The 24,739-nt window shown below is 43.3% G+C and overlaps 1 protein-coding gene across 1 annotated transcript in view; it reads left to right on the top strand.

Annotated features, from left to right (window-relative positions):
- Positions 1-22,473, top strand: part of ngfrb (nerve growth factor receptor b) — a 34,870-nt gene extending 12,397 nt beyond the window's left edge. Inside the window, exons 4-6 of the mRNA XM_080789452.1 lie at positions 9,142-9,376; positions 11,973-12,133; positions 17,600-22,473. Coding sequence (XP_080645578.1) covers positions 9,142-9,376; positions 11,973-12,133; positions 17,600-17,943 — 740 coding nt within the window. The 3' untranslated portion in view covers positions 17,944-22,473. The remainder of the gene's footprint in view (positions 1-9,141; positions 9,377-11,972; positions 12,134-17,599) is intronic.
- Positions 22,474-24,739: the final 2,266 nt, after the last annotated feature.

Genomic DNA, 24,739 nt, shown 5'->3' with positions numbered 1-24,739 from the left:
GTGATTGTATGTGTATTTACGGTCTTCAAGACAATATAGAGTGGTATTGCACTTCTCTGTTGTCTTGAAGGTCTGCGGACTGAAATATCAACTTACAGTAAATATATATACAATCTCCAATTAAACCCCCTGTATTTGTTGTTCTTTATGTGATTTTAGCATGTGGTCCTGCATATAAGCTCTGGTGAAATTATCACGAGCATACAGTAACTGTAAACTGACTGAATGATGGGGTGGTTTGCCCGAGGCAAGTTGAACTGAAGAGAAACTGTCAGTGTCCAAAACTTCTACTGACACTACTGTACGTGCGGTACGCGGTAGTCATTTACAGTATCGACCGCACAGTCGGATCATCTCACTTTGACACTATAGACATTGTTGGGCCAGAGACATGTAAATGCCACTCCGATGCTAATCTCATTGTCTACATGGACTCATCCCTACATAAGTACAAAGACTGCTCTCTGAATGTGTCTCATGGGTTTCGTAGAAGGTCATTTCTGTCAGCCGAGCTCTGAATACTTTTATATCATTTCTACCCTGCGGGCATCGTCAGTCGTCACACTCCAAAATGTGAATTCCTTATGATCAGCGTCAGCGCTTCATGCCAGTGACCTGATGCCTTGTAGATTAAATCAACGCTTTTGTGAGGTGACCGTGAAAGGAGTCTGTTGAGAAGCTGTGGAGTGGCTCTTTTGCCGAAGCAGTTTGAAGGATGTCGTTATCACAGTGTTGCAGACAGAGGGAGTGTTGGGTTAAAGGAAGTCTTTTGTGCTCGTCCATGATCCCATTTTGTATGTCAAGGTCTTTGGTTTGGCCCATGGGGCTGCTGGGCTATGTGAGGGAACATACTGTATGAGTAAAACAGACAATAACAATAAAGGAGACATGTCACTGGTGTATGTTTGTCACCAATAGGCCTTTGACAGACATAGGATTATTCGTCATGTTTTACCAAATATGTGCAATGATTGTATAGTATAGAGAGTCAGTCAAGTCAGAACACAATACCTAAAACTACACTGGAGCAATTGAATAACTTAACTATTATAATATCTACAGGTCTTATTGATATCAAAGAAGGGCTGGCAGTGCTTTGTATCATTTGACAAAGGTTCATGACACTTACTCCAACCTTACACACATGTTGCTCTGGATAAGAGCATCTACTAAAATGCCTAAATTGTAAACTGTTTTGGGCTGAATTAGAAACCCTGACAGTATGCTCCTAATGCTAAAGTACATTATGAGGTCAGCCCCCTAACTAGCTAAGCTGAGCCCCCACAACAAAATGCTCGGGGAAGACAAAGGAAGGTTCTCTCAAAGGAGATAAGATCTGCAAAAGAGCCATGAGTCATCCCCTGAAAGTTCAGAATGACCTGCTCACTTCAGGACAATTTTGAATGCAACCAAGCGCCCCCCAGGCATGATGGCTCACAGACCACAGTATTCTGGCCTCGTTGTCATATGTTATTCCACTCTCTAACTCGATCACAAGCTCTTTATATCTAATGTAATCTTTTTGAAAATGCACATGGTCTATCAGTACTTACAAATCTGTGGCATAGCCAGACGTCCACATCCATTAGCGCTATGGAGTGAGCAATGCAGCCCCAGAGGCTAAATGCGGCCAGAACACAGTCAGCAGGGTGGAGAGCGAGAGAACCCAGAAACTGAGATGAGTATTGCCTGAATATGGACAAGTTCTAACTTGATTGTTCAACATAATGAGGAGGAGGACTAGAAAGTCTTCTCAACAGTACAGTGCATGGGCTATCTTTCAAATGGGATGTTGACCTCATGGACGTATTTACCGTTTTGTAGGAGGCGAGGGTTGTAAACAAACACTGTTCACCAGTTCAACAATTCACAATTAGGATCATTTTTTTGCTATGTTGAGAAACCCCTTGTGATAACGACCACTTTGCAACCTGTGGTGATGATGTTGGCTCTGGCGATATATCTTCGCTCAAAATCCAATTTCCTGATGCGCTATACCAGAGGGATTAGTGTTTTGTTATCTGTTATGCGAGAAGAAGAACACACTATGCTCATCCCCCCCACAGTGCTACTCAAGCGGCCTAATGCAGAACAGACTGTTTGAGGCTAGACCCTCAGAGCCGACAAGACGTTCTAAAGCTGATGTTTATCTGCAGAATAAGTGCGATATGACTTCCACTCTGCTGCAGGCCACCAAGCAAGGTCAGAGGCCGGAGGTTATGAGAAGCTTGTACGTGGCGGGGTCTTTGTCAGACGGTAGGTCAATGTGGGATTCCCACGGGGACGTGCACATAATAACATGGCATAATCCTCCCAATCCCTTCAGGGGTCAGAACAACACTGGAGCAAGTGAAGTTGATTAATAGCAGTGGTCTTATTAAGCACGGCTCAAAGGAACCTCTACTGTGCCGTTATAAATCAACACAGACACGCTGTTGGTACTGTAGGGGTGGATATGATTAACCCCGATCGTTAGCGGAGGGCACTGCTATACGAAAACAGAGGATGGGGTGTGAAATTGGCGTGTAATATGGCTGATAACAGGATTGGTTGAAATGTGTGTCGTGACTGTTCACACCTGCAGAGCACATGGTGGTACGCGTGTTGTGCTTGTGACGTGCATGTTTAATCCTGTGAAGTACATAGTGTATGTGTGTGACGTTTACTGCTGTACATGCATAGCAGGTGTCTAGCCAATGCAAACACACACTGACAGGCCTCTCTCATGCGTGGCAAACCTTGAGTGAGCACTGCTGATGTTAGACAGAGTGCAGCTGACTGTGTGCTTTTATCACTCTGAGCCATTGGCCAAGTGCCTTCAAGGTTAGATGGAAACATACCTTCTCTACCGTGACCCTGTTCCTTGTTGAGATTGTACCCAGGACAGGGCTACGTGTTCTTGACCCGACCCCTCCTTGCTGCAAGCTGGGATCTACTAAGAATTCAGGGGCTGCCGCTGCAGGTTGACTTATGCACTTGCAAGTCAACACTCCAAAACACACTCCAAACAGACCAAATGCATTATGCAAGCCCAGGCACACAAGTAAGAGGAAGTACTCAGGCACACGCGCACGCGCACACACACACACACACACACACACACACACACACACACACACACACACACACACACACACACACACACTTTCTGATTGAACATGGCAGAATGGAGGGAACATGGAAGGATGAAGGTCAGGTGGCTGGGGTTCGTAGGTGGATGGAGGCAGGGCAGTTGGGCCAAGTGCATTTGGTTATTGAGCGGGGAGTTGAGGAGGAGGGAGGAAGGGCAGGAGCTGTTTCCTTCCTGTGTTTGGCTGACCTTAACGATTGACAGGCTGCCCTCCAGAAATCAGGAAGCAAGTCTGATCAGCTAACCAGCAACATACACATCACTCAAAGAGAGGGGACTTCAAACTAGGTAGAGGGGTGCCTCTGTGCCTGGTGGCTTACTAGTGCACAACCATATGCTCCTTGCAAGCGGACCCATGCAGGTTAGAATCAGACTCCTGTCTTGTCTGGCTTCTCTCTCTCTCTGCCCATGGGTTCCTGTTTCTTTTCACTGACCTATATCTGAAATAAAGTATTAAATATGGCAACAAAAATAAGACTATAAAAATAAGGTAGAAATTTGGAAAGAGGGTTATGGTTAGGGTTGGGTTTAGAGGGAGAGAGGGGGCAGAAGAAAGAGAGGGAATGAGAGGGAAAGCTTGACAGGTTTGGCGCCAACATGCCAGTACAAAACGCGACAACACTACCACAACATGTGCATAGTCAAAAATGCAGGGAGAAATAGTGGGGAAATGCCATCAACATTCCTGACTCCCAGTGTCCAAAACACGAGCACATCAACGGCTGTGACGACCCTCTGACCCAAGTGGCACAAAACTATTCTCTGTCTCTATATGCACAGTCACTCATTGTATAGCCATAGCCATAGCCCGGTCTGCCCTCTTTGACACCAACATCTACAGTCTCATATCAGTTCCACTGATTTTTGGGCTCTAAGGCCATTGATGACCTCCTCTCTATAACCCCTCGCTCCCTGGTCAACACAATGCCAGGCCTTGTGGTGGTAAAGACAGTTTTGAAGTCTCTCGCCTCTTCAACCCACGCGCACCCCCTCCAAACAACCCCCCGTTCGCAAACAAGAATCGTCCCCCCCCCCCCCCCCCATATGACCTCATTTTGGCGCTGTGAGACAGAACGCCAGTATTGTAACGTTTGCACAACTTTGTATCCTGTGCTGTGCTAGAGTACCATCGCTAAGCAAAGAACTGTTAGTGAACATTTTACTACAGTTCAGTTAATTAACCATTTCAACCGTATAGTAGCGTCTGTATTCTGGGGCGAACAACCCATTGCAATGTGAGCTTCTAGATCAGCTATGTTCGACGGAGAGATTTGGTGTAGAGGGAAGAAAAGTTGCTGACCAAGTATCAATCCCTGGGGGATGTGGATCAACTAATACAGGGTTTAAGTGGTTAACCACTTCATCCACCGCATCCTTATTTCGGGCATGTCGTTATAGAGTAGTCACTCACAATGTTTCGTGATGCGATTTGTTGTACCAGAGATCTTCAGAGAAATAGCGGGGAGAAAGATGGAGCATATGTGTGTATGGATGGAGAGCTGTTGCAGTAGCAGAGCATGAGAGAGATGGACAGAGAGAACAGATGCTGAGAGAGAGCGTGTCCTGGTCGATAAAAGCGATGGAGTTACTTCTCTCCACTCTCAGGTTTCTCTGGGTGACCTCTACGAGTGCCGATCACTTTCTGCCGCAGAGCAGGAACACATGCAGCCCCCACACACACACAAACACACACACACACACACACACACACAAATACGCACACAAAACTCAAGCACACACAGACACGCCCACGAAGGAACACACCCATGCAGCTACACAAACGAGTGCATATACGCACATATAGGGGTGTGTTCAGACGCTAGCACATGTGCAGAAAAATGAGCCAGATCTCGGGCAGAAGGTATGGGAAAAAAGGGAGGGGATAAATTATGAGAAACACGGATGGGATGGGGGTGTGAACCAAAAGTCGAACAGTAATAGTGAACGTCTAAAGGGGATCAAGAAAAACTAAGGTAACAAGTCAGTGATAACCGCAATCATCCTTTCATGCTTCATCTGTATGTGCTCAACCATATATAAATCTTCTCTAATGCCTGATACTTCGTCGTACGGTGGTATCCCGCGGCAAACAGACCAGATCTACAAGCTCACAGTGTGACGCATCACTCTCACTGGTGAGGATACTTCACGCTTCCAGGGCAGCTCATGGCCCACCAGGCCCGGGCAACGGTTTTGGCAGTGCTCACGAATATAATGACATGTAATAATAAACAACGAAACGCCTCTCGTGCTGGAAACCCCTCCTTATGGCACACGTGTGAAGTGAGGTTGAAAGCATACGGTCGAGGCCGTCACCACAGGAGTAACACCTGTTGTCTGGAGTCTGCAAGCGGTTGGAATGCACGATTTGGCTCAGGTGTGGCGTTTGCAAATCTCACATACCCAACCCAACCAAAACACACATGCACGCAGGCGCATACACCTATGGCACACACACACACACACACACACACACGCGCGCGCAGTAAATTCCACTGCTATGTTAATTTAATTTCAGAAAGATTGTTTGGGTTACATATATAGGCCTACATACTTGAACGCATCTAAGTGCACCAGCCATACTACTGTACAAAGATATGATTACGTTAAGCTACTGAGAAGGGACTCAGTTATTACTAGCAACATTACATTAGTCATTACTTTAAAGCATAAGTGTGCCCGGATATTATCCAGTAATACATTAGTCATTAACTGATATAACCAAAAGGACGATTCCAGTAATGTACTGAATAGAATACTTAAACAAAACCTACTGGATGGCAAGCGGACAAGAGCTATAATCGAGTCCAAAGCTGTCATTTTGACATTTGCCTTATATACGGAAAAGGATACACTATGTTCTAATGATAATGGTACACTACTTGCACCGTTTGACATGGGGAACGCTCTTTAGGCAGTGGTTCCCAAACGGTGGGCTGTGAGACATGGCATTTTGTGACAACAACCACACATTATTATAGCAATAAACAATATATAAAAATGTCAAAAACTGATAAAATAGCAACTCTACAATCTCCCATGTAGCAACGCGTGTTGTGAGCTTATAGATCAGCTATATTCACTATCTAACAATAAATGTACGAAATCTCTGTGCGTCCTATAGTTTATGTTATGTATCTTGAGAACCTTCCGACCGACTTCAAACTTGGCCTGCGTGTCACAGACAACCCGAGTCGATCATTTTCTTAGTGATTATTAAGCAATTATTCTATCAAATTAGCAATTATCGGTTTATTTTTTATAATCTATTAAATCAATTAGTTGGATTAACTAATCCAGAGTCTAGAAACCTCAAGCAACCTCCTCTTGGCTCATTGGAAATGAGCTGAGCTCAGCAGTGTCCTAGATTAGAAGGTCACTCCCTCTGAGACCAGCCAGAGCACTTTGAAACTGCTCTAAATGTTCATCACAGACAGACCTGACAGACAGGCAGGCAGAGAGATAGACGTTGATTATCTGAGACTGAATGGACAAAAAACCCAGAAAGAGCAGAGATACACCAAAAAAAGGTAGTCTTCTGCAAACAAAGGAAGAAGACAATGAAGGACAAATAGTGAAAATGGGAGGGGGTACATTCTCAGAGTTAAATTAACACCCAGGATTTTACTGTGTAGGAGTGAGAAAATTAGATCGGCAAATGTAAAAAAAAAGAAAAGAAAAAGGAGATGTTATATCCTGATAGAGAATTGGGGGGAGAGGGGGGGGGGGGGGCTCGCATTTGTGCTGGACAAAGAAGATCTCTGTCACTGAATGGTATCTGGTATCCTTTCTGGTGGGGATGGAAATAGGGGGTAAAAAGAGACACAGGAGCCAGGATGAGGGAGGGGAGGGGTCTGGTCGGGTGGGTGGGTGGGTGGGCCGATCGTAACGAGGTTGGGTGGTGGTGGTGGGGGGTTGGATATCATTACATTAGCAGGAGAGAGCAAGCTGCAAATGGGCCCATTTTCTGTCATCCATACACAAACTACGGTTACAGTAAGTCATCAGATCCATCATCCATACAGTAGTTGTGTTCATCTCAGACTCAGATGTCTTAGACGTCATTTATTTAACTATTTTAGCTGGCTAGCAGATAATAAAAAAAACAACAACTGAATAGCATCAAACAATCCAGGTATATTAGTGATGAAGACAATGGAGAAAAGTAAGCACATAAAAGTAAACACACACACACACACACACACACACACACACACACACACACACGTGTGCGTGCATGCGTACAGTACGTGCGTGCTTTGCCAGAGCCAACCATTGTGAATAAGCGTTTTGCTGAATGAGCTGGAAGCACCACTTGACTGCGGCACATCACAGTTCATTGAACTCAGCAGGGGGGCAGAACAGACACAGCAGAGCGCACTCACATGGAAATGTGCAGACAAACAGGCAAGGTCGCCCAAAGTGTCAGCTGGGGACACCCTTTCATCCAACAAACAGTTCAAAACAAGTTGTTAAAAAGACAGAGAGGCTCAAAACATCAATCACTGCTGACTATAGCGGTTTATGTGCAGGCGTACCTAACTTCACATTCTCAATAAGCTTATAAGTTAACTACAGTGCACCATCTTTCCTCTTCGTGCAAAGGGTAATACAACACCGGCCTCAAGTAGTATGGTTGGTAAAACATCTAGAAAGATCAATGCCTGTGCAGTATATGGATTACAAATGATGTCCACCCAGTATAATAACTTAATAAAGAATGGCTGGTAATTGACATGGGCACAGTGAGTCAGTTTTAAAGTACATCTCATCAAAACTCCTTTAGATAAAAGCCCCTGACAACAGCAACTTGTCTAAGCAAGGTCCCGCTATAAATGTTTCACCACACGAGTGAAAAATGGATGCCTCATGCGCAGCAGCTCTCTTGAGGTATTTAGAGCCCTCTGAGCCTAACAGGAAGATTTCCTGTTGATGATGTGAGTAACTGTAAGTAAATGACAGGCAGGGATAGGTTTCCACATCCAAGCCGAACGGGGAACATGTCTGCTTGGCGGTAATGGTTGGGTAGAGTGGGCAAAGAGTGGATGGACAACCGGGCTCTTACCCCTGTTAATGACTCCACAGGGAGTATGGAAAATGACCTGATGTAAGATTGAGTGTGTGTGTTTGTGTGTGTGTATACAGCATACATTATGCAGTGTATAATGTGTGTTTGTGGTTAAGGTGGCCCATCCTCTAGTGGGTTTTGAAAATGGACTCGTTGAGGTACATAAGCAGTAGAAGTGTGGGGAAAGACAAGATGGGGGTGGGGTGTCTTATTAGCTGCAGGGTGGTCAGTCTGTCAGGCCTAATGAAATTATGTATGACTCTCATGCCCACCTTTTCTACCCTTGGGGTCCAACCACCGCTTAAGGTCCCAAGATCTCCCCATAGGCAGGGTATCAGAGAATACACAGTATGGTTCTCCATCTGCTACTGAAAGAGGGGCCAAATTGTTGGCGAGGGGGGTAGTAGTGTTTGACTAACAGTTCACCCGCTGGTGAAAGAAGTACATGACATCCTTTCTGCCTTTGCTGAGCTACTTGGGGATAGCATTTACTGTACAGTACCTCTCTGCTGCTTAATAGCCATAAAAAAGAAGACTGTGTTTGTAGTAAAGAGCATCCAGGTACAGACAGGTACAGTGTAAGTGTAGAAAAAGAGCATTAATGGAATAGCTAAATTGTTATTGGTAAAAGTTTTTCTCAAGTCTCAAAACATTGCTAGTTGTGTTTTAGATTCTTCCCACTGATATTCTTCTTCCCACTTCCCACTGATACTGTGCCAGAACAGGTACAGTATTTACCTGTTCTGGCACAGTATGCTTCAGGTATTATACTTAGGCAAGCAAGGTTTGTAGTTAGAGATCTGGTTGACAAATGACAATGTATCATCAAAGATCGTAAGTGTCATTTGACAAGACATTAACATAATACCGATATGTTCACTGATACACCTGTTTTGTGTATTTTGTTGATAAAAACTTATTCTCCTCATTTACTCTGTCTCAGGCCTGAACACTCCTCCTGCCCCCACCCCCTCTGGGGAGCCTTGCTTGTTCTGCTATGACGACCTTCCGCCAGACGCCCCTCCACCAGATGGCCCCACAGACAGCACTCCCACCACGACCGACGGCGACTCCCCCAAATTGATCTACCAGGGTCTGAATGATAAACTCATCCCCATCTACTGCTCCATTCTCGCAGCTGTGGTAGTTGGCCTGGTGGCCTTCATCATCTTCAAAAGGTGAGGAAGATGATGGATGTAGAGTCTAGACTCTAGAAGATGAGTTATTACCAGATTCAAGGGATAGTTTGGTTTTTTAAAAGCTTTAGAAAATGTGTAAATGTAATTGGTTTAGATGCATTAGTTTGTTATCCTTTAGTTCTGCAGCTGTAATAATTGGGTCGGGAACTAAGTTTTGTTTCTTAAAAATAGGTACAGTGGGTTAAACATGTATGACAGAAAAACGGAATCAACAGTGAGAAACTGGCATGGGATTTTCAAGAAATGACAAATTCATGAGCAAGCAAAGCCAATCTTATTTAGAAATTCAGCTGTTTCATATTTAATGAAATCATCTGTCCTTTTTCTGAGTGAGAGCACGAGTCTTTCCCTCTGGTCCTGGGGATCGAACTATAGCCTGTATTATCCACTATTGGTGCATCCAGTTTCATGTTCCTTTAAACGTTTACATGCAGCTTCTACTCACGTTTTAATATTTAACATCTAACAATGTTGTACTGCTAGACTATACTGTTGGTCCACAAACATACAGGGGCATCAAAACAAACAAACAATATTAAAATGTCACAGCAGTCTTTAAATATTCAGGTTGATGTTGATTGTTCATTGAGCATAACTTGGACACCCATTATTGTATGAGGAGAATAGCAAGAATGCCTGACTTGGCTGTCATCACTCAAAACGACATTTTTTGCTTTTATTTACATAGTGTAATAGAGATACAGGATGTTGCAATTGTGTGGTTGTCACACTATCTGGTCACCTACCACACCCCATGTTTTCTTTTCTATTAATGGCAACATTAGGGAAACATATTCAACAAAAACCTTCATTGATAGTTTGTACTCTTGTCAAAGCCTCCTATGCTCTTTTAAGTACTTTTAAGTTTTGAGACGCTTAAAAGTACTTGAGACATTTGCACACGTATGCACCGACTTCATACAGTATGCTACTGTTGGATGTTTCTGATCTGGTGGAGCAGAATGGAGGCCCGCAGCTCAAAACATGTGTGTTTGCGCTGGAGAAGCTGTGACTGTTTCATTTCAAACAGACACAGACTACCGCTTGTGTCACCAAATAGACTACAACATTGAACGTTAAACACATGATGTGACCACGTCTGAAAATATCTGATCTACAAGCTCACAATTCATCGTATCATGATGCGTTGAACTTGATCTTGATCTTCTATTTTCAATGTGTGACACTGTCATACAATGGAGTATTTGTATTGTGAACTCAATCAGAATCAGTCATACTGAATTATGGATTCTCTACTGTACATTCTCCACCAATCCAAATAATGTATTTACTAGAAATTAAATCTTTTGTAATAAGATCTGGGAGGTGATAGCTAAATGGTCACAAGTTTATGTCTGAATGCTGATTTGCTGCTACTCGTTTAGAGTTCAACTTGTTGTTTGCTAGAACATGCTGTGTGTGGCCAACAACCCATCAACCACTGGCATTCAAATTGGCAGATTGGCAGGTTGAGTTAGCATGAAGACAGCCGGTGCAAGTGTGGACTATTAAATTGACTGAATATCAAATAGATCAGACACATTTGTTTTCAATGTTTCAGTTGTTTCTACTTCAGCTAGACCATTTTGAGTGCATTATAAATTAGGGAGATTAAAGATACCATCTGTGAGTTGTATATCCATTGTCTCAACAGAGAGAGAAAATCGCAACAATGACCAAAAATTGTTATTATTTATATTTACAATTCTATAACTTTTTTCATGTAGTTCACACTAGTGGCAAACAAAACGACCAAGCGTTGCCAGCTCCATTGCTGTCCAGACGTATCTCAAGCCTCACCGCGTACTGTATATGAAAAGGGTAGGGTTAAATAGCGAGAGAGAGTGAGTGCATCTTCTGGCACCGGCGGCAGCAGTCCAACACCCTACCCCAGACCCTAACCTCACAGGGAAGCCACAGCTTATTTTTAACCGGCAGCACATGTCAGGAGCCGCGGCTGTTAACGGCAGTTGCGGTATCGGCTGCCGAACGGACCGACACTGCCGTGGAGCGGAGCGGCAGTGGAGTGTCCTAATCCCCCCACTTTCCCTGGCAGGTGCCGCTCCTCACCCCGGCAGCTGTGTGGCTGTTATCGGCAGCATCTGGACGGGCGGCTGCCGAACGGACCAACACTGCTGCGGTACGGAGCGCCAGTGGAGTGTCATAATCCCCGGCACCGTCTGATCGCCGGTGCTGGAGAATGCACTCACTCCTTCTGTAAATAGCACTGAGAACTGGTTACAGCAAGAATGTTTTCTTCTTCCTTTTACGGGAACAGAGCAGGAATTGTGGGGAGCGGGAAGGGGAGTGGAAATTGTGAAACAAAAACATGATGGTTTGATGCTTCACCGTGTCACATGATCGCTGAAAAAAAGTTGAATCCAGCTCAACTTTTTGTGTGGCACGTGTCATGTAGAGACAAGTGTTGGCTGTCAGTTTGTAGCTTCATGTCGCTGGCTTCCGTTGAATTGTAGCCAGTTGCTTTATCACCGCTAGTGTGATCACCATATCTCAAGAATATCTCTCAGAATATATCTCGGTATCAGGATATCGCTTTTCTTTTCTTTTTGTCCAGATGGAACAGCTGTAAGCAAAATAAACAGGGCGCCAACAACTGTACAGCCAATCAGAACCAGACGCCATCACCTGAGGCCGAGAAGCTGCACAGTGACAGTGGCATATCTGTGGACGGCCAAAGCCTACAGGAGCAACAGGGACAGACCCAGGCACAGACAGGTATAGCACTAGCAGTGTGTCATAATGTCACTGAAGTTATTTCCTCAACGCATAGAAATAAATTGTTTCCATGAGCACTGCATAGTAGACAGCTTACCATTAATTAAACAATTATGACAACTGTATTGCAGGTATTCTATTGTCTTGCCACAGCACAAATTAACCACTTTGAATTGCACAGTGGCACAGGGGAAATTCCCCAAAATTCCACGGTAAAGGTATTATAGTACAGCATGTCATAATAATAAGGCTGGCATTTTGGTATAACCTGAGCTCCAGCGCCCCTCTACATTTTAACATTTAACATTTAAACCAAAACATGAATATTGTTTTATTTCCTTTTTTGGATACTATATGTACACATTATCAGCACCCTAAGCGGCCCCACCGTGTCAGTTGACAGGAAACTATTTCCCTGCAGGAATGAGGTGTCTTGTCAACACTTTGAATACAACCTATCAAACAGGCAACGGTAACAACTCCTGACAGTGCAACAATGTGTTTGTTGGCTGCATGCACTCGTTTGGAGTCCTGCCCTGTCAAACCAGTTTGTGAGAATTTTGAGGCCTTTAAAGCCTCATGTTATGAGGCTTCCCTGAGACACATGATTCCATAGTTATTGCATCCTCCTTTCTAAAGATGTACACTACGTGCACAGGGAATTGGAATGAAAAGGACACAACAACAACAGAAGGCATGAGGAGAACTTGTGAAGGCATGAGGAAATGTGAGATGCCATGAAGTACTCTGTCTTCCTCATCCTGCTACCCTAATAGACAGGGGTACATGAGCACCTGGCCGTTCATTCGTGCTCTATCTCCGACCAAGCCACACTTCCACCACACATCTCTCTATGCAAAATAAAACCTGCACACTCCCACAAAAGACATAGACTACATTGCATTCGCCAAAAATGTCTTCTTTACTGTTTAAATATTACTTTTCTGAAACACGCTATTCTTGCTCAACCTCAACAGCCTACGTCAGAATCGTCATGTTGGCGTCTACTACGCCAACTACGTTCACTTAATGGGGCCAGTCCTTCACAGTGACACACGCGTTAGATCAACCACGCGACCGGGATGGTTTCTACCCCTCAATGTCGTGCCTACTCTACACTGCCATCCCAAGTCCCCTCCCCCTTTCACTGCTCCTGTGTGTGACCTGTGAACTACTCTCTGACTGCACTGTGGCTTGATTTATATGTGCGAGGTTGAAATGTAATGCACATAAATTCATTATAGGTCCAGCAAGCAAATCATGATTGTCTGTTTGTGCTCAATAGGTCACCATCACATTCCGATTTTAGGTGTTGTGTTTTCTATGACATTTATTTGGGCCAGTAGTTTCATATCTATCCTTTTTCCGACCAACACAGAACATGCTAACGGTGTTAGCGCGTTAGCATCCATCTTGCTTTTGATTTATATGTGCGAGGTGGAAATGTAATGCACATAAATTAATTATAGGTCCAGCAAGCAAATCATGATTGTCTGTTTGTGCTCAATAGGTCACCATCACATTCCGATTTTAGGTGTTGTGTTTTGTATGACACTTTGGCCAGTAGTTTCATATCTATCCTTTCTCCTTTGACCAACACAGACCATGCTAACGGTGTTAGCGCGTTAGCATCACACAGCTTACAGCGTCAGTGTTGCATGAATACTTTCAACCATGACAATGCCGACTACTTTTGCTACACACACTTCCCAAGGATTATGGAGATGTCTTTATTTTTTTTTTAAGGTTGAGAAATGAAATAATTATGGTCGTTTCTAATCTCAGCATTTCACAAGAGAAAGACGTGGATGCCTTTCGCTGCGCTGTTGGCGTTGCCATGTCTCATAGAAACAAGTAAATAGGTCTTTAAAAAGAATCCCAAAACAAGCGCATATAACAGGGGTCTGTAACCTATTTTAAATGAAGTGCCATGTTTTTATTTTCTAGATAGTGAGTCAGCCACAAGCTCACATCACAACAATAATCCATGTAATAATCACAATAACAATACTAATAATAATAATCATAATAATCCTGCTACCCTAATAGACAGGGGTACATAAGCACATGGCCGTTTATCCAACAGCTTTCTCCGACCCAACCACACTTTCACCACACATCTCTATATGCAAAATAAATTCGGCACACTCCCAGAATACATATAGGCTACATTTCATTGAAAGAAATGTCTTAATTACTGAATAAATATTACTTTTGTCAACCACGCCATTGTTGCTCAACATCACCAGCCTACGTCAGAATCGTCATGTTGGCGTCTACTACGCCAACTACGTTCACTTATTGGGGCCAGTCCTTCACAGTGACACACGCGTTAGATGAACCACGCGACCGGGATGGTTTCTACCCCTCAATGTCGTGCATTTGCTGCGCCCTTCTAATGCTGCGCCACGCCTACTCTATACTGCTCCATGCGACTCGAACAGCGTCAGCAGCAGCAGCTCCGAGCCTCCGTCAGAAAGGCTGCCCACAGCACTGCACAGCCCCACACCCAAATGAATCGAATGAATGAATAAGGCGCTTATATCGCTATTGCTCAGTGGATGGGACATTTACATTAAAAGCAATCGGATGGACGCGTGGATAACGGCATGGTTGTGTGCAATCGGAGGGAAAGCTTCCATAATCCATATAGCTTCCATGCTAGCTGCTTCAGACACAGGGGAGGGGAGGGAGAAATAGTGCGAAATAGCGCTTATGCAACAATTACCCTAAAACACAAACACCTCAACTCGATGTCATTGTGAATAAGAATTTCGAGCGAAATAATAATTTTTGGAAGGACACTTTCACCCAGTATGAAGCTAAATGTGGAAGCCGTGTGTGTCACACCAAAACGGCTGACCTATAGAATCCTGTAACCAGCCTCTCGCACTGCCTGCGAGTTGGCTCCGTCTAAGGCTCCGTCTTATGAGCAAATTTAGAACTTCCGGTCTGACAGCTAGCAGATTTAAGACATCCGGTTGCTTTCAGAATAAAATACGATTATTTAATTCGTTAATTAAATAATTTTTACATTACATTATTAGTATTATTATTACATTACAGTTATTGTAAAGACACACATTATGTTTCTGTGTAAAAATAAGTAATTAAATAACATAAAAAAGTTATCTAAATGGATAAATGCTATTCACTGGAGTGCATGGACTTTATAAAGTGGACACTGGACAAAAGACGGCTCCGCCAGGCAACTATCTGGACATACCCACGCGTTTGGGAAGATGTCCTCTACCACCCCACAGTCTCCGCTAAGCGGGAGAGGTGTAAAATTCACAGCAGCAGAGCTTCTACTGGGGTCAATGCAAAAAAATGTACCGTTTCCGGACCCAGAATGGACACTGGACAAAGAGGCCTCCGCGAGGCAACTATCTGGACATACCCACGCGTCCGGGGAGATGTCCTCTACCACCCCACAGTCTCCGCTAAGCGGGAGAGGTGTAAAATTCAGAGCAGCAGACCTTCTATTGGGGTCAACACTCAAAAAAGTGCCGTTTCCAGACCCAGAATGGACACTGGACAAAGAGGCCTCCGCGAGGAAACTATCTGGACATACCCACGCGTCCGGGGAGATGTCCTCTACCACCCCACAGTCTCCGCTAAGCGAGAGAGGTGTAAAATTCAGAGCAGCAGAGCTTCTACTGGGGTCAATGCAAAATAAATTACCGTTTCCGGACCCAGACTGGACACTGGACAAAAGACGGCTCCGCGAGGCAACTATCTGGACATACCCACGCGTCCGGGGAGATGTCCTCTACCACCCCACAGTCTCCGCTAAGCGGGAGAGGTGTAAAATTCAGAGCAGCAGACCTTCTATTGGGGTCAACACTCAAAAAAGTGCCGTTTCCAGACCCAGAATGGACACTGGACAAAGAGGCCTCCGCGAGGCAACTATCTGGACATACCCACGCGTCCGGGGAGATGTCCTCTACCACCCCACAGTCTCCGCTAAGCGAGTAAATGGGTGCTTATATTTCTATGTGAAATGTGGTGATGCTGGCATCACAATAGATGCCAGCATCACGCTGCCTCCGTCTAATAAGCACATTTACAACTTCCTGTTTGGAAACCGAAACAGATGCTTCTGACATTTGCCTGTGCGTGCTTAATCGTTGTACTTCTGAACACATTTCCCAAATCTCAGTGATTTATCCACACATCGCTCTGTGTGTGTGTGTGTGTGTGTGTGTGTGTGTGTGTGTGTGTGTGTGTGTGTGTCGCGTCGCCCTCCAGCTGCAATTGCGAGTGTGCGCTGTGTGCAGGGCACACTACTGAGTTTAAAACCACAGCTGAAACATGAAGTGGAGTCTGTCAATTCCCGCAATTTCCTTCTTCCCATATTGCGCTGCAACGACACTAGGATTGAGCCCCCCGAAGGGGGGCGAAATTCTAGTCATTCTAATTTGAATGTGGTCAGTCAGTGGTGGGTTTGGGCCACACCCAATCCTCGCATTTTCTTTAAATTGTTCATACCGAAGCTTCTCCAACAGAGAAACTGCACTGTTTCAACACAGTATGTTCAGAATTTTAAACAAATGAATACAGTGGGGCCTTCGGCTTGGCCGGGCGCTCTAACGAACATAATTATTGTTCCGTTTGTGGGTGGGATAACTGATGAGTGCTTATATTCCTGATGGCTGGAGGGGCCTGTTCAGTGGGGATGGCATCCAGGGGGATAGCAGCGGGATACCTGGAACCCCTGCTTGACTTACGTTCTCCTCTGTTTAGCAGAGGAGGCATGTGGTCAGTGGTGGTCTACACCAGTGGTTCTCACACTTTTTGTGCCCAAGGCACACGTGACATGCTGTGAGCTGAATACAAATACAAATTATGTTTTGGATAAATACCGGTAATTGAATAAATAAATAATTAAAATAGTTCTATCTTCAAGTTCCGCCTATAATGCCATGCCCAAATTCCTTACACTAGGTTAAAAGAGGTTAATAAACGTAATATATATTTTTATTAGGGTGTGGACTGAAGTTTGTCTCAGTGTGCACAAACTGCTGGTATAGTAAATAATATAAAATATTCATACCTTTTTTATAGTATGTGTGTGACATCATCATCATAACCGGAAGTTATGGGGGAATGCCTATTGAGTGGCAAAAAAATACTTTCTGGTCTTGACAGCCCATACATCCAAACAGAAAAGTCCTATTTGATTGCATGAAATGACTTTAATCAACCTTAAATTCACTTTGTCACTCACTTTTCCACTCGATTTGACACTCAATCTGCCATTGACTTTATGCATGCGCATACCCTCTATTATTTAAATAATGTGTGGTTTATGAACCACTAGTCTGCACCATCCCCATACCATCAGTGAGGCGATTGGCAGTGACAGGGAGTCAGGGTCCAAAGTACACATGGAGAACTGGCAGCAAATAAATAAAATAAAACTGAAAGATTACAGTTGTTTTGTCCCCTTTCATTTCCCTGCAGTGGTGACTGTAGATGAGGAGCCATGCCTCCTCCTTCCTCTCCACACCAGAGAGGTGGTAGAGAAGCTCCTATACAGGGGCTGTGATGGAGACACGCCCGACCACATGGAAGACAGCGACTGGTGCAACCTGGCAGGCCTCCTGGGCTACGAGGACGAGCGGATCGCCACCTTCCGGCAGGAGGAGCATCCGGTGCGTGCGCTGCTCTCCGACTGGGCGAGCAAGGACTGCGCCAGCATGGACACGCTGTGCACGGCACTGCGCAAGATCAACCGTGATGACATTGCCCAGAGTCTGGTGCTCAGTCCCAGCACAGCAAAGCCCACTGCCACATCTGTAGTGTGATTCGTTGCAAGCGAGGGAGACTTATGTCTAACTTCACTCGCCTCACTGCAGATAATTTTGACAAGTTACTAACTATTCGATGACTAAGCTCTTCCGTCATTTAGTCGTCAGCTACGATAATGACAAACAACATCGTTCCATGTGAACATTAAGCAAGGGATAAAACTAGGGCATGATGTGAGAAATTAGACCAATGCTACGAATTCCCACCTAGTCACATCCAGTGCTTAACTGAACTCATTCCCAATGCCTTTACTCCAGGCTTATCATTAGGATGTGATGACAGCCATTGGTTTCCAGTGTAAATTCAAACCATGGCAAAACACAAAAACAAATGTCTCTGTCAACACCAACCAACTGAGAGGTCTGAGATGGTCCTGTAATCATTCCAGTGTGAGCTTGGATGTTCAACTGGGCTTCACACCCAATTTATCATTCTCTGACTTACAAAATACTCCCCCTGAGGTAACAATGAGCAATCAAACAAAGAATGATTTTGCTCTCTATTAACTGAAATCATTGAACATTGCTCCGTCCTTTTTTTGTTTATAATTTGATCGTCGATTTTCTTCAGTTCACCATTCTTGCTTCTCCAACAAACACACACAAACACGTGCCCATATTTAATTGCATTCATTCTGTTGTACATGACCAAAGAGTATACTTCTCAAGACTTCTTAAGTTGTGGCTTGTGTGTGCCTGTACTAACTGTTTACCACTAGAAGACAACTTCTATCACTGTAACAATTTACACAAGGATGCTTCATTCATTACCAAAATGCTATCCAAGGATCCGGATCTTCATCGTTATTTTTGAATGTTTCTTGAGTTATTTAACTGACACTTCAGTCTGGATTCCAGAGTGACTTAGGATGACGGAACAACAAAGTGTGTTTGTTCAAGAACACATGTTCAAAGTCGATGGACTCATACTGACTGTTGGGATATAAGCCTGTGACCGTCCAGACCCCCCCCCCCCCCCCACACACACACACACATGCTCTGTTTCGGGTGAACCCGTTAATCCACAAATCCAGCTATTCAACACTGTTTTAAAACAATTACTGTCACCAATGCCTTTCTTCCCCGGCAAGTGCTATATGAACTGCTAACTGGATTTTGCCAACTAGGTGGTCTGTGTGGCAGGTCATTAAGACTAAGGCAACTCGACTCCATTCTATGTGCTCAGGCTTATCTACATAACACAGGAGCTCCTACACAGGGGCCCTTACTCTGACCCATATAGACAAGGACATGGAATCCAAAACTCACTCAGTAACAACCGCGTATCTGTACATAGACAGACATATATGCACACATGAGTGCGCGTGCACACACACACACACACACACACACACACACACACACACACACACACACACACACAGAGGTATGTAACCATGCATGCATGTACTGTACACAGGCATACACTCTAAATGCATTTTATGAATGCATAAACACGCTCATGCGCATATTAAGACACACAGAACTTCACTCAAGGAAGACAACCATATTAAAGAGTATTCTAACAAGGGACCATATACTGTTTCATCATATGCTTAAAAGCCAGTGTAAAGATAACAGGGGGCTTGTTGAAAACATATTATTTGCAAGGTGTGTTCTGGGTGGTGAAGTGCTACCTAAGTAGTCAAGTCAACAATATATACAGTAGTAGCTACTGTAACATCTCATGCTCAACCAGTGCTCTAAAAGGTTTTCAAAACACACACAGTAAAAGCATACATGTCATCTATACTGTGTCATGGATGTGGAACAAAATGCCAGGGTTTGTTTTGTTGTTGTTTTGTTTTATTTGCTTACCGGTAATTTCTCAGGGTATCTTGAGTGGCTCTGTGACTGATTATATGTTGCTTTTATACGTCAAGTCTCTTTATTTTTAGTTGAGGTGTGGACAATCTAGATGTTATGTTTTTACACGGCAAAAGAAGAGTGCTAATTTATCTCTGAGAGTGTGCACATACACTTTCACAGTTAAACACTCATAGTTTTTCTGTGCAGTTGCTCAGGTAGACACACTGCCTTATGGAGAGGGCAATTAATCCAGGCAGTGATTTTGCGACTGACAATCCTTCAGACAGATGAATGAGAGAGGGAAGCGGGTTCGAGAAAAAGCAACGGGTGTCTAGTTTCCACATTGTTCCCAACAATGACCTCTGAATGAAAGGCAAGTCACAAGAGAGGAGTCAAGGGATGTAGGATGTATTCAAACCAAGGGAAAGAGTGAATTAGAAATTCAAAGTTTTTTTTGTGTTGTTTTTTTACGGCTAACTTAAATGTTTAAGTGATACTTCGAACCAGATGGTCGAACAATCTGTATTGTTAAAACCACTTGAGTGTAAGCATGCATTCTCTTATTTATTGCTGGTTGTTACATTGTGTTGTGTTGCACATATTTGCGTTAAAATGCCAATGCATGCTCAATCAACATTGCAACTATTATAACATTATAACTTATGCCATGCCAGGCATCGAGGACCAACCTTTCTTCCCCCTTAGTATGTATTAACAGATGTATATTCCTATTTTCTATTTCTTTCCATGTTGTCTGCTTTCTGTGCAAACATTTGAAGTTAGAAATATTTTATTACATTGAACTAATTTACTGTATGTCACCGTCCAAGGCTATATCATTTTATCTGGTAGTCCCGAGTACAATGTGTACTATTAGTCTACTTAGCTTGGGGCAGTAGCATAACAATGAATGAAGGTGTTTGTTTTCAACTCTATCCTTTTAAGTTTTTTTTTTTCTTTATTTGTTTTAATGGTTGTATCATTATAACAATTGTAAATGGTATTATTCGTTTCAGTTTTGTTTCTACAGAGCTAGATTGTAGCACTTAAACGTTTTTTTTAAGTAATGTGTCACATTACTCTGCATCACAAGTGCCTGGGACTTTTTCAGGCGTTCAATGATGTTTTTATTTTTACTGTGTTCAGTTGCTTTTGTATTATCTGTGAATATTTCTTTCTTCAGTTTATATTTTTTTGAGCCTTGAATGTTTGTTATACTATTATACCTGTGACTTGGGACTTTACTACAATGTCCTGGTTTGCAAAAGGTTAGAAGGGTATAAAAACGGAGGGAAGTTTCATTACTGAGGATGAGCTTGGTGCAATTAAAATAACTCCATTCACCATAGTGTCAAGTGCATCAGCGGCTGTGGGTGATTGAGGTGTGGAGGAGGCACACATGCAGGAAGAGCTGTATTCAAGACTATTCAGAACTGAGAGAGTCCAGTCTTTTAACTGGAAAAAACAGTCAAATAGCCACTCAATAGAATAATAACACTGGGGTTTGAGTGCTATGCAGCATGTTTGTAACACTAAGACAGAGACACAAACAAACAAACTAAATGTATTAGCTGCTGGTTTTAATGCGTACCAACAGTCATATACTGTACATAATATGAATATGTTTATATAAATAGACATAGTTAGTACACAGTCTAGATGCTATTTTTATGACGGCAAGGAGCTCAGTCTTCCAAAGTCATTAGTTTGAATTAAGATGTAAGTTGAAGTTCTCAATCGTCTTGAATGCACTGAAAAATTGCACCAGCAAGATGTCCTGCTGTCACTAATATGGGAGAGAAGGCTCTGGAGCGAGGGCCTTACAAACATGACACATGAGGCCACTACAAACTGTCTTTGTGTCACAATGTGATATAATCATGACCTATTAACTCAACCACTTGGGAGGACAGAGGGCACGTGACAGCAAGGTCATCAAATCCTATTTCTTTCTATTCTTTTCGACAGCAAAGAGCAGTTTGACACAACGGATGTGGACTGTTAAGTCATGACCATATGACATTCTACTGTATATGACTTGGACCCTTAACACCAGTCCACACCAATGCAACTCCTTGCAACCATTAAGTTGCAAGGAGTCGACTGGCCTTAAAACTGATTTGTTGCAAGGAGTTGGGACTAGTTGTATTGGTGCGGTCTGGTCTTTAGGACCGTTTTTTGTTGTTTTACAGAAGAAAGAAATACAGCAGGTAGCACTTGAAATTAAGGTCCTATAACAAACATTAATAAACAAGATGCCTTGTAATAATTAATTAACTACTCACAAGAAAGTTATTAAACCTTAATTAATACTTTAATTCAGTTTACAATAATTAATGTTTGTTAATAGGACGTTCATTTAAATGCTACCAAAAAGTACATCCTCAAGGTTATCTCCCAGTCAGAAAACTGTGACTGAATATTTTAGTTGTTGTTGTTTTTTCACCCCAGACAGTATTTACTTACTTTTAGAGAAATTATGTTATGTACATTTGTTGACAAGATAACGATGTTCAGTTGATTCAACTGAAGGTGGAGAGTGAAGACATTGCACTTGAAAAAATCATGTAATCAAATAAGCAGGGGTGGGTTACGGGGGTGCTATGAGGACAGGAGTGATAATGTATGATATAGCCCTGGTAGCTCAAACCGACTGATATGATCCACCAGGACTAACTTGTACAGAACCGGGAAATACTAAATGTTCCTTGTATTTACTAATACATGTATACTGTATTATACTTATTGTGAATTTGCTAAATTCCTACAGCAGATAAGCAGTAAAAATCAGTAAGATAATAAAGGTCTTGAATCCACTTGTTTTCTGTATGGTAATGCACACACAAACAGGCACACATACAGAATTATACTGGTTTGCCTGGTGGCTCAGCCAGTTAACACTTAGCTTGCTAAGGATTCCCTCAGCCATGGAACCTGTGATGCTAATGCTGATAGCATTGGACGACCAACTTTTTCCAAGGCCGACAGCAAATGTTCTCTTATAGCGAGAAGCACACCGCATACCTCAAAAGAAAGCTTAATATGCTTAATATGTTAAAATTGGAGATATTTACCTTCATGTAACACCTGCTTTTGTAGTAACGTGCAAAAGTAACGTAAAAATACAAATATATACTATACACTGAATGAAAGCCCTGAATGTCTACTTTTACAAGGAAAAGAGTACACATTGATCCCATCTACCCTTCGTCTGTAATTGGCTTTTGTATGAGCTACAGAATGAGCATAGGGACTGAGGGAACATGTTGGGGCTACGTTACTACTGATTTGTTTATTTTTTATGATGATGATGATGATGATGATGATGATGATGATGGATCGGGCAGACACCAGGCGGGCAGATCAAACGATGCAAAGACGCGTTGTCATTATTTATCCATCTATGTACAGTACGTGGCTGTCACTGTGTATCGTTCCAACTCGCAGAGGGACGGTACAGTGTTGCTGTGCCCCTCCAGTAACACAACAGCGCATATTTGCATTGTTCCATCTGACCGTTGAATGTTGATCATCATCATAAAAAAATAACCGTCCCTCGCCGAGTTCGCAGAGGGACGATACAATCCGTGATAGTTTTCTTGTTTGTTTGAGTATGCAGAAGGAAAGGAGACATGAATCTGTCCATGGGAGCCGCCATGTTCCAACAGACTACACACAAGACGCCCTCCCCTCCCTTGAAACAAACAGGAGGGGAGGGGAGGGGGAAACAGGAGGAGAGGTGGAGGCAAGCCGATCGGATGTTATGCAGTGTGATTCTGTTGACTGGAGTTGTATGTACGCTCGCATGGGCACCGCCATTACGTTTACAGAGACTATTCTACATAATGCACCCCTCCCGTCCTGTTTTCAGGAAGGGAGGGGGAAAGGCATTTGTTTTTGTTTTTTTATAATGTGACCGGAGTTTTGTGGGATGAATCGGGGCTGCTTGATCTATTGTCCGGGTGTGTAGAAAGACGATTGAAAGTAATCAATAAAAACATGCGCGCTAAACGGAGATCGGACCGTTGGGATTCGAACCACGTAGAAAACCAGTTCTTGCATTCGGGGTGTTAACACACTGATCATAATATACTCCTTGTGAGGACCAGAGCTCCAGTCTAACTCCCATCTCATCTTGCATGTCTTCCCTCTGCTCTGGTTTTCCTTGTCTCTCTACACTTTATCTAAATAAACCTCAAAATGAACCCCCAAGAAAGAACAAAATATAATATGCTCCTCACACTTATGCACGCACGCACGCACGCACGCACACACACACACACACACACACACACACACACACACACACACACACACACACACACACACACACACACACACACACACACACACACACACACACACACACACACACACACACACACAGTGTGTAAGACGATGGCTTGGTTTTCAAACAGACATGGATTCTTTTGCATTTCAGCTTCAGGGCAAAGACAGTCTCTGGGCATTTTCTTCTAAAGTTCTTCTGACATGTAACTCGAGCCAAATGAAACAGATTGATGGCTTCAATCTGGGCTTCAAAAGTAAGAGCATACGGAGTGGGCGAGGAAGGGGACAAATTAGGATGGACTAGTTCCTCTGACTGTTCAACAATGACTCCATGAATTATGGAAAAGTGATAATGGCAACACAATGCTATCATAACAGAGACATACGGTCTGTCAAAACAGCCAGTCCTATGCTGCCGAGTGACATAGCCAGCTAATGGCGCGTGAAACACCACATGCTAGCACGTTGGTATAGAAGTTTCACAGTTTCGTGTCACACTACACTTTAGAATGAGATGCAATATTATGGCTGTACACACATTCTGTCATGGTCTATTATCCCTGGTGTGATGGTGAAAGTTATAGTAGAAAAACTGCAGTAAATGAATAGGGTTGTGTCAGAATGTGTGCTTTTAAGATAATGTGATACATGGATAGCCGATAGAGATCTAAAGGACTACCAGGACCATGAAGTG

This window comes from Protomyctophum bolini (genome assembly GCF_963924005.1).
Source record: "Protomyctophum bolini genome assembly, chromosome: 18".
NCBI classification, from domain to species: domain Eukaryota; kingdom Metazoa; phylum Chordata; class Actinopteri; order Myctophiformes; family Myctophidae; genus Protomyctophum; species Protomyctophum bolini.
This window is presented reverse-complemented; position numbering and strand designations above follow the sequence as displayed.